The sequence below is a fragment of the Mesitornis unicolor genome, unplaced genomic scaffold (assembly GCF_000695765.1).
Source record: "Mesitornis unicolor isolate BGI_N332 unplaced genomic scaffold, ASM69576v1 scaffold27409, whole genome shotgun sequence".
NCBI lineage: Eukaryota > Metazoa > Chordata > Aves > Mesitornithiformes > Mesitornithidae > Mesitornis > Mesitornis unicolor.
In genome coordinates this window covers 11,752-23,503 of record NW_010209722.1, presented here as the reverse complement: position 1 = coordinate 23,503, position 11,752 = coordinate 11,752, and the positions used below count along the sequence as shown (strand labels likewise).

The window sequence follows — 11,752 nt, the reverse complement described above, 5'->3', positions numbered from 1 at the left end:
AGCAGGAAAAATACTATGCAATTGTGTACTAATGCTATCCTGTAATGCAGAAGTACAAGAGCTAATATTTAAGTGCTTAATGCTTTTAATTTTTGTGCAGGTAGATATTATGGTGAAGGGTTTGGGTATTTTTAAAGCTGTCCGAAAAAAAATAATTTCTTTAATGTTGGTCTGCATGAAACCCAAAGTCAGCTGTGAGCAGGGCTGCAACCTCTAAACCTGCAGCACAGAAACCCACTATAAAAAGGTGTAGGTAACACTTCATAGTGGTAGCTTTTCCTTCTTTAGCACAGCTCACTACAGCGCAATTTGTAACTGGTATGTAGGGATTTACTGGTCATGGATTCAGCACCTGAATTACATAAAAAAATATTTTCCAGTAATATTTTCCCACTCCATCTGCCTGTAATCTGAACTTTAACATATCAGCAGTTTATTAGGAGGCAGAGGGGGAAGGAGACATTTAAACTACTTAAACGTGGCCCCCAAGCTCTTCTGCTAATTCACACATCTTAAAGCTAAAGGCTGCACAACTCATTATGAACAGGTTTGCTTTTCCCACCTGCTCTATGAATGTCAGCAGGGATGGTAACAACCTTCTAATAAAAAAACAAGTTGGTTCTTGCACAGAAGATCAGGAAAAAAAGGAGTAGCCCTTACCACACTCAAAGCACCGACCATACTGCAGGAACAGCACTGTACAAGCGATGGCTGAATTTGGAAAGTAATGCCACCAATTTCAACCTTCAAACAAACTCTAAAAAGCATCATACAGCTAAGTCTGGATACATTTTTCACATGGGCAGAACACAGTATTTATCTGCCATTTTGGCAAGCTCTCTATCACATTACTAGTTTATACAACAGATAAACTCATTTCCTCCAAGGCAGCTAAAGAAATGGACCAAAAAAATACTTATTTCCTCTGATAAAAATCTCTCAAGCACCTGAATTAAACTTCTCTGAAATAAAAAAAAATTTTTTCCAAAATAATTCAGCCAGAGATAGGCCACTGAAAATGCAAAGTTGCAGAGTGGAAGAACTGGAAAGCTACAAGCAAGTGAAAAAAAAAATCAAAACCTCCATCTGGTGGAAAATGTTAGGCAACCTTAACGACAAGTGGTACATTCTGAGCCAGCTATAAGAGAAAGGCAAGTTACAAAAAGCAATCCAACGCTTATGAGTAGGGACTTCTCCAGTCATGCATCTCAATACAGCCAAATGCAAGGTCAGACATCTAGGAACAGAGAAGACAGGTCACACTTACAGGATGGAGAACTGAACCCTGGTAGTCAGTGATTCTGAAAAGAACAATGGGTCATATTGGATAATCAGCTTAACCTGAGCTTGCAGCCAGCTTCTGTGGCAAAGAGTCCGCAAAGACATCTTGGATATTTACACACCAAAGTATCGAGCAAAAATGAAAATGAGGTGCTATCTCTGCAAACAGCATTGCTGAAAGAGTAATACTGGAATATTCAGTGCTTGTAATTTCACCACCACAAAGAGCTGTTCAGGAAAGGGTCACTAAAAAAAAAATCAACCAACCTCCACAGAAATACCCTCATAATGAGAATTCAGATCCTAATTCCATTTGCTCAGGAAAAGCTTAAGCTATGGTCAGTAAGTAGCAATAGGAAAAAACAGAGAGCTTACTAATTGAGTAGACAATGAAACAAAAGCAAATACCTGGACCCAAAGCTAGTCAAATTTGTAGAGTAAAGGTACATCCTTCCATGTTAGGATTAAGATTAACTGAAAATCTATTTGTTAACATGATTAATATTTCATCATCCTAAGTCTTCAAAGCAAGAGTATATGGCTGAAATACATCCTTGTTCAAACACAAATTGCGGACCTCATGCAGAAATTACAGTGTCAAATGTTTGGTCTGTGCTTCTCACTGATCCCTTTAGGCCTCAAAGAATATTAACCTACTCTGTAAGGAACATAAAGAACAAACTATAATTTTCTCTGTAGAGAACAGACCATAATTTCCATTCATGCTTTATCTTCACGAGAAAGAAGCATGAACTTCCCACCTCTAAAGCAATTTTTTAAGCAAGGCTTCTTGAATTCCTCAATACACAGAAAAATATTAACGCATTAGAGATCAAAATGCATTATCCCATTGGCTGTGGCTAAATATAACATTTCCAGACAAAGAAAAATGCAATACTTGCTCAGACATCTTAAGATATAATAGGTAGAAATGGATTGTTCTGCAAAACTGGCGAACACTACATTTCTTCTAAACACTTTCTTTCTGGGGAAGGCAAAAAAAACAAAAAACAAACCCACCCTAAACCAAACCAAACCAAACCAAACCTAAAAACCCAAGACCAAACCAAAAAAACCCACAAACCACCACACACACACAAAACTCAACAACATTCTTAATCTTTACCTGTTCCTGCACATCTTCAAACTCTGAACTAAGCAGCTCTATGAAGATGGGGACAGCTCCTGCTTGGATCACTATTCGAGTCTGAAGGGAATTTCCAGAGGCAATATTCGTCAGTACCCACGCAGCTTCGAACTGGAAAACAAAATACAAAAGAAAGTTTACTAGGAGCTTTCTGTGCAACACTAAAAAAATGATTACTCAGTGCCTTCTAAAGACAGAAAGAATTGGCACAGAGAAAGCATGAGATATTGCTAATTAACACAGGCAATTTGCAAAGAACCAGAATCACACAGTTAAAAGTCACTGATATCACTCGAAAACAAAATTTGCAGAAGTTCCTAACAGGAATAAGATCAGGTTTGTTGTGACTTGCTGCGCAACCATATTGCCTTTGGTCTGTTCTACTGCATTTCTTTACTGGCTAAGAACCTAAACACAAGAGATGAGTCTTCCCACAAGACATCTGATACCTGTATTCACTGAATCAGCAATGATATTCCTGAAGATGCATGAAGAGAGACACTATCAACATTGTTTAACAAAACCTGATGGATATAAAGCAAATAAAACTCATTAAAAACACAAACAGGAAAGGAGATATAAAAAAAGAAACACCCAAACCAAAACAAACAAAACAAAAAACTTTGTGATCACATTCCAGTGTAACTCTGCAACTATAGCAAAGTACTTTTTCTCCAACGCTGGCAATCAGTATTGCTGCCAATTAAGAGTTATCAGTGTATAATGCTCATATTCAAAACTTGAAGCAAACCTGAAATCCTTAATTAACACATTGCACCTTTTGATTTAACTGTTTTTGTAATCTATTTTGCTTTTAATCTCAACTTTCTGAGCTGAACTGGGAATTTTAACACTACTTAATGCACACCTCAGAAAACAGAGATTCTAGAAATCTAGACTTTGGTAGATTTCTGCATGCTTTTTAGTCCAAAAATTACTATGCTACAATAGCAAATTTAAATCCTACCAGATACATCCAGAATCTAGAGAATGAAATGACTGCTAAAAGTTGAACAAAAAGGCAAAAATCAATAAACAATAAAAAAGGAAAGTTGCATACTATAAATTGCCAATTTTGATATTACTAATTAATTTTATTAAACTGATGTTGATCCAGCAGTATTCCAATGAAAGTCCTGATAGCTAGTCTAGGAAAGTGTATCTGTGAAGAGCAGCAAGGGATTATTTTTAGGATTTAATCGTAAAAGCAACTCCTGCATTTTAAAGTGCCATTAATAATTAAAGACTTTTAAAAATGCAATTAATCCTGTGCTCCTGACCAACTAAAGTAGAAATTATCTTCTGGTAAGATGTGATCAGAATAAAGGATTCCCAAATATATCGTTGTAATATACAAAAAGTATGGGCAGAAACATACAATGTCAAAACTGCAAGGCTCGTCATTAATGAACTAGGAGCAAAAAGTCCAGGCCAGAGCTCAAGGCCAACATAAAATGTACTTGCTTTCCTGTAATTATACATTCTCTGAAGTGAGTATCCAGTGTTTTGTGATACAGTGCAGCAGGACTATTAGTCATCTTTCAACTACTGAGGTTTCTTACTCGTATTTTAGAACTTGCCCTGTGGCTTCCTAAAAGGATGCCACCAGGTTGAACTATTCACACCTCAGAGACTCGCATTCTCTTCAGTCATACACCCACAATGGATGAGAAACACTATGGATAAACAGAATAAAACAAATTTAAGACCAAACAGCAGGTACTTCCCCTTGCTCAAATCTGTACTTTACTTCAACTATTTATAAAGTAAGTTTTGATTATGAGTTAATCATAAGATCTCCCCGTCTTTTGTGGAAGTTCTGTTAAACTGAGCTCTTCCCAACATCTTAACTAGAATCAAGGACAAATTAGGTGATTAGGTGTCGTTTCAGATGCTGTAAGTTCTAGAAAAGTTAGCTGAGTAAGAGTTTCGCTCCTCCCTCCCCATTGCAGACCTAATCAGGATTTAAGGAACAGCCACATGCAAATGGCAAAGGATAGAAAAACAAAATATTTTATGATAATTGAAGTTAATTAACAGGAAGAAAATCTCATCCAAGAGATGATCTTGATATCTGTGTGATATCATTCTATTTTAAGATTTCTCTTTCCATCACAAAACAAACATCGCACAGGCCAAATTTACTTGTTGACATATGGTTTAAGCGACCATGGAGAAAAGGAGAGCTTTTTTTAAGTCTTGAAATCACCTGAGTGAAAACTGGACAAAGGAATTCCAGACAAATTAGGCCTTCCTATCACTGATACTAAAAGTCTGGTTTTTACTGGATATTCCATTGACAACACAGAAGAAAAATGGAGCATAAAGTCACGTATAGTTCCAAGTTCATCAGCTTGGAAGTTTACACACACAAGTCCACCACACAAGTCACTGTAGTAGCTGGGCAAAAAAATACTTCAATGTTTCCAGACTGAGCTGAAAATCTCCTTCTACAGCTAGGCTGAAGTTAGGAATGCCTAGAATGGGAAGTCCAATATCCGTGCTGGTGTTGAAGAAACACTTTTGGAAACATTGACAAAGCAGAAACAAATATTAAAAAGTGAGGTCAAGAGGAGCTTCCTAACTGACCACAGCAAAAAGTTCTACCTGCAGACCCTGAACTGCCAAAGCAGACAGACAGATTTGGCATGATGGAAAACGCACTGGTTGGAACAGAGTATCAAGAGCGATGTACTCTGGTTTGTATTTTAAATGCTTTGTTACAGACTCTTCAGGACAAGCTTTGACTCATTTTTGCTCTTTGCATGTAAAAAAGAATACACATTGTATGAGTAAGGTCATGAGAATTTTACTAGAATACAATTGCTTTTAAGTTTTAAAAACTAGAGATGTATCCGCATTTGCTCAAGTATCCTTTGCCCTTATTTTCCCTTCCTATTCAAGTACGTCCTTCAAATATTAGGAGCTCGTTTCCCTTTATCTGACTGTCCAAGTCTTCCATGCTAGAGGCCCTATAAGTAATGAAAGGCATTTTTTTTGTATCAGATTGCTTATAAACTTTCCACTAGAGTTTCAAACCAATAAACTGGCTTAAATCTGATATATACTATCAGGTACTGCCCATAGGCTCTCCAGAAGTAGCTAACAGACCTTTCAAATTCTGTGGATATCAATTTGAAAAGTAATTCCTATAAATGACCTTTTCTCTAATGTGCAAGGAAAAAAAGTATCACATTTTTTTTCATATATCCACTCAACAAAATTTGGATTTCACATGGCATTAACAAACTTGGTGCCTTACGCATTTTGAAGGAACACTGATTTTAACCTATATACTTAACCTACTTGTTAAAATTATTTTCTTCTACTACAGGATTTGTTTTCTTTCACTTTCTACTAGTCCAGAAGAAAGAACTTTGACCAGAAAAAAGATACAGCTGGAAATGAGCCAAAGCTCCAAGAAGCAAGTCCAAGACAAATTAACCACCATTGTAGCAGACAATAAAGTTTTTCAAATCAAATCAAGTTTCAAGGTTTCTATGTTTATCATTACAGATTCTAATTCTAAACTTTTTCTAATTTAATAAAAAATTCAAGTCATAATTCTAATTATTTGAAACTGTAGTACAGAAAAGACAAACACTAAAGTTTCATTTAATAGCTCTTCACCTGTTGAGGTCCAAATTTCAAACTCTGTTTTTGTTTCATGAGCAAAAGCAAAGACCACATCCTAGCCATAACACAGCACAACTCAGACATGTCTGTCTGCCTCTCTCCTGTTCCCATCACAGGTCTTGCTAGAAACCAGGAAGGTTAAATAGCTTTTTTTATACTAGTGAAGAATGCCTTCGTAATATAGGAAGATAGATATATTTATATTTGTATACCTGTAATGTACAGTTTTCTTTTCGTTTGAGGAACTCCACAAACCTGGCCACCACTCCTGGTGTGCTTATGACTTCATCTATTGGGGGATTTGGTTCTATTTAAAATAAAAAGCAAAGTTAGATACATTCATTTCTTTGTTGGGAAATTTTCAAGTTACAGCATCACAATAATATTCAATGACATACTGACTCCTCTTTTCTGAAAACATGTTCTTTTTCTGCAGTAGTGCTTTACCTATACTAAAAGGCAATGGATACATATATGTCATCAAAAGTGAATTTAGAGGCAATATGACTTAAAACACTAAGGTGCTCAGTAACATAGACAGAGCAACTTCATAGCAGTGCTTCTGCAGTCACTCTGGCTTATGCACATACAGAGCTCAGCTTCTGTAAAGCAGTATATTTCAGCAATAAAGAGAAACACTGTCTACAATACTTACACTTACAATACAGAGCAGAGATCACATCTGCATCATTTAGTAGTTTTACAGATTTCAAGAACAGAAGTGACTATTACATACACCTAGCTGACATTTGGCAAAACAGAGCTTCATCCAAACAATTCTGTATGAAACTCAATCTTTATTGCTGTCTAAGTCAAAACATATTCCAGGGACACTTCTACATTTTTCTTGAAAACCCTTACCTTTCAACCCTTACCTTTAGAAAGAAGTTTTCTGAACTTCTGCGTGGCTGAAAGCTGCTGTTCTGGACTATTGGAGAAAATCATCTCAATCATATCAGAGGTGATGACTGCACTCTAGGATTCAGGTGGAAGAGTCAGAATGAGAATGACAGAGAACAAGAGGGAAAAGAAAATCTGGGATTATCAGAAAAAAGGATACAACATTTCCTAAACTGTAACAAGTTTAACTCTCAGCTGAGTAAAACCCTAGATAAGAACAGTATGGACAACAAATGAGTCATAGTACAAGTACATCTACATAAGCAGCATCATTCTTAAAAGCAGTTTTTCTTCTCTGGAAGCCAAATTTCATATTTTATTTATGCTATGGCAAGAAAATTACTCTTCAGAACCTTGCACTGGTATTCTCTCACTTTTCCTACCTCACCTCCTCTAAGATAAATGCAAAATTGTCAGCTTCAACAAAAGCTAGTTTAAATTGGAATAGCAATTACTGTTATGCAACATCACTTTGATTATGCTATTATTTAGACTTCTACAACATGTACATTTTTACTCATTCTCTTACACCAAACTGTACAAGACCTGCCATTTTTAGAAGAGTTGACAAACCTAATGCTTGTCATCATAATCAAACAGAGTATTAAATATTCCACAAAACTGACCGTTTCCCCTAATACAACTAAATTTAGTCAGCGACTTTCCTTATGCCAGGTAAAATCTGACATTCTGTTCATCACACATGTAAATCTACATAAAGAAGCATAGGAAAGTCAGATTTTTTTCTTCCATTTCTCCTGATCTAAATCCTTAAGACAGATCTGATCCAAACACTTAGACAGGGAGACAGATGACAGTGCTGGAAATACTTAAGCTTTGTCTGTAACAGCAGTCTAACAGCTCTAACTTTTAAGACCCTAAAATTACTGATACCTAAAATAGTAAAGTGTACAATAGTAGTACTTATCTCAGTTAGATAGGCTCCTTTCCTTACTTTTTACCACCTATTCAATTCATATAAGCTTCCACACCATCAATCAAATGGTATTTAGGACTTACCTGATGTTTAAAAACTATTTTGAAGAGTAAAGCAATATATTCTATTAATGATCTATCACATTGTTTATAGGCATTTCCCTGCTTCTTAGTTATTTTTGAGACTGGTATAAGCACCAACAGAAACCAAACCCAGCTTGACTTCTAAGAAAACATCATTTGCGTACTCTTGAATACAGACATAAGTGTGAAGGTCAGCAGTCAGACTAAGTGAGTACTGCATTTTCCTTTATCCTCTCCATTACAGCCTGAATCTCTTGCCATTTTGCTTTCCAGGGAGAAAGCAGAAAAGTTTGATATCCACGAAAAGGTTTTTCTATAGGATGAATTTCCAGCTTGGAATTGAGTTCAAGGACACATGCAGATGGATAAGCTAGGTCTAGCTGTGTTTCCAACACTGGCTAAAATTTGTGCCACTTGAAAGTCTGCTAACAGAGATTTCCACCCAGCCTCTTCTTACTTTGTAAACTGGCAATTAACACATAGCCTGGTTTGCATTTTCATATTTCAAACATTATGAATTTCAGATTAAAACACCCCAGCAACTGTGGGCAACAGTTGATAAAATCACCCATATCAGTGAAAGCAAAACCAGGAAGCAATCAGCCTGCCTGGAACAATGACACTTTATTTTATTTTCTTGAAAGCATATCCACTGTGAGCAATCACTCACGCTATCCATAACATTCTTCTCTCATGTAATCCGTTTCAGGGTAAATCACCTGAGACAGGTGTTTGAGAGCTGCCCACATGCTCTTTGAATGCTGTTTCTCGCATCTTTCTGAAATTCCATTCCCCTCAAGTCACTGCACAACAGCCCTGCCCAGTTTCAACAAACACTGTATTCCTTTCTTATCACTTACAGAAGTCATCTCCATGTTGTTCATCTGAGCCTCATGGAAGCCACCATCTGACATGACTTCCTCCTCCGCTTCTTCCTCGGCTGTTGCAACATTTCGGCGTTTAAACAACTAAAGAGAGAAAGTATTTAATACATATTGTATAGCAATTATAGACACAGCATGTCATGTTAGGTTGCAATTAAAATGACATACGCTGTCACCTGAAAGAAGTTACTATACTGGCTATAGGATTCCTCCAGACAGTAAGCAAGGAAATCTAGTCATGGAGTAGATGAAAACAGCAATGTGCTAGACTACTGCTTCCCAACATTTCTGGAAAATCTTCACTGGTATTCCCTTCTCTTCTTCACTGTGCCACTCCATCTACGAGCTACCACTAGCTTTCAGACAACCACTTTCCTGCAACCGAGTGGCAGAGGATGCTGGGGCTCCAAGACCTGAAAAACTGCTGTGTATAACAGACCTTCACAGAACACCTGCAGGGCTAGGGCAGTTGAGTAACTGTGGTAGACGGGGCTTTGTAAATTGATCACATGGGACTGGTCTAAAGAAATTTATACTAGGATGAACAGAAATTAGTTGCTATCACTTAGAGAAGGTACCCAGTATGAGATGTTATGAGGAGAGCTAGAGAGGCTACAGCTTCTCCTCCTTAATCCAGCTGTCTCACTGGAAGAAACATTAGCAATGATAAAGATGGGTTTGGGGGTGCTGCTTGGCCTATTGAGCTCAGGAAACAAGACTCTAGTATTAAGCCATGTCAGATTTGCACCACTGCAGACAAGCAAGAGCGAGCCCTAACACAGATCTGCTGTTACTCTTCTCTACAGAGAAGATGGGGGGAAACAATATGCAAAACTACTAAGTCAACAGCAACCCTAGGTCAGCATCATTGTGGAATGCTTTTCCTTCTGAGCTACAGTATGATGTGCCCACTCAAGCTCAACAAGCATGCTCAAATACAGTCTTAAACAAAAATTCGTATGTTGGCAAGTTACATGAAAATTCAGAGCCTTGAGGTTGTCTTTGTGAAGTGTTCAGCTTAAAAAGAAAAAAACCAAACAGAAAGACCCACCCCAAAATGAGGGAATTTAAACAAACTTCAGTGACCTATGTGCCAAATACATAAAAGACAAGTACTTGCACAAGGCTGGAAATTGCAGAGCTGCAGATTCTGCTTGCAGTTCCATTCCTGTTCCACTCTTAGTCCAGTTAAGACTAACAATTTTCTTTAGCAGAAGAAAATACTGCCACACTCTTTATTTAGCCAGCCTGTGGTAATCAGGTCCAAAGGAGGTCAGAGGCACAGATAATACAGAAAATTTCTCACCATTTTCCTAATTTAGTAATGGCTTTACAAGTAAGACTGACAACATTCTGTGCTACTGTGCTACCTGTAGTCTGGAAATGCTATCTGTAGTTACTAAGTGAAATCAACACCAAGTATTGCAAGTCCCTCTCAGAACTCACCCCTGACTTTCCTTGAAAGCATCTGGTACTGACACTGGAAACAATATTAAATGGAACAGATTACAGACTTGACCTACCATTCCAAACACAAACATACTACTATCTTCATTCTAACTCCAGAAACCTCAGCACTGATGAAAAAGGCTTTGTTATAACTATGTTTCAAATTGAACCAATCCCTTAAAGTTTCTAATGAACACAACTAAGAACAAAGGAAGAACTGTTCAGTGCCACTTGTTTTTATTAGAAGATAAAAGCATTTGCAGTGCTGCGGTTTCCCCATTAAACCTGCAGAGCACCTGACACTTTGCAATGTGAATGAAGTAGTAAGAACTAGCAAGACATGAGCAGGTAGAGCAGCTTTGTTTCTAAGCATTTTTCTCAATCATTTTCCTTACAACACATCCTAAATCCACTACTCAAGGTACCAGCCGTATAGACATAAACATTGCATGAACTTTCATAAATCCATAAGTGAACTGAAAATCAGACAGAAAACTCCGAAGAATCAGGTCAACAAATTACATTTTCCCCTCAAGAAAATCGTAACTGCAGCTTATAAGGACTCGGTCAGACATTCTAGTCCTTCTATTCTAGCTGTAGTGTTTGTTTCCATTTCTCATCTGCTTGCCTTTCTTTGAACAGAGATTAGAGCTACCACAACTCAGCTAGAACGAACAAACAAACAAAACAAATAACAAAAGAAACCCCACACACAACCCCAGACCAAAAAAAACAAACCTGGAATTCCTCAATCACCTTCAGTGCAAGGTCAGACAGCTTTGTTCAAATCATCTTTAAGCTGCTCTGGCCCATCTTACACTGGAGCTAATGAGGAGCACTCTTAAGTTTTGTACCGCCTGCAAAACAGACAATAAAGTCCACAAGTGACTCTGGTTTCAGAGTGCCCATGTATGAAGCTGGCAGAGCAGGAATAACTAAGAAGGGGCTTGGGAGAAGCAAAGAACAAGAGACAGTGCAAGACAAGACCGTTCAAGGACTGGTTACAGTGACCACAACTGCAGTACAGTACCTGTTCCTCTCTCTTTTGCTTCCGGAGCTGAAGACCCTCTTCTTCCCGCCTACGACGCATCTCATCAGGGTTTAGAGATTTGTTCTTGTAGCTCTTCAGCCGGAAATTTTCTTTTCCTGAGGTCGTCATGATTCCTATACAATGCAATGAGAAAAAGAAGTCATAAAACAATTACTCTTCAACAACATATTTTATAGTCTGTCTCCATCTCCTAATTTCTTCCAGCCACTGTCGTCCTATATCCCTAACTTCCAGTAACTTAGAAGGTGTACAGCAAAATTTTGCTGACAATTTTTTATTTTACTCTGAGGCTGCAAGGCATGAATAAGTTAGATATTTTATTAATAAAGACTTGAGATCCATAAGGCAGATGATACAGCTTGGGCTAAAAAGAAAGCTGCACTA

General features: G+C 37.5%; 1 protein-coding gene across 1 annotated transcript in view; it reads right to left on the bottom strand.

Moving 5' to 3' along the window:
- The window catches only part of LOC104547313 (importin subunit alpha-5), a gene marked incomplete at its 3' end in the record, with an annotated part of 36,411 nt that extends 24,934 nt beyond the window's left edge, over nucleotides 1-11,477 (bottom strand). Inside the window, exons 1-5 of the mRNA XM_010192944.1 lie at nucleotides 11,348-11,477; nucleotides 8,845-8,952; nucleotides 6,940-7,039; nucleotides 6,277-6,371; nucleotides 2,408-2,539 (exon numbers count right to left, since the gene is read on the bottom strand). Coding sequence (XP_010191246.1) covers nucleotides 2,408-2,539; nucleotides 6,277-6,371; nucleotides 6,940-7,039; nucleotides 8,845-8,952; nucleotides 11,348-11,476 — 564 coding nt within the window. The remainder of the gene's footprint in view (nucleotides 1-2,407; nucleotides 2,540-6,276; nucleotides 6,372-6,939; nucleotides 7,040-8,844; nucleotides 8,953-11,347) is intronic.
- Between the last annotated feature and the right edge of the window lie 275 nt (nucleotides 11,478-11,752).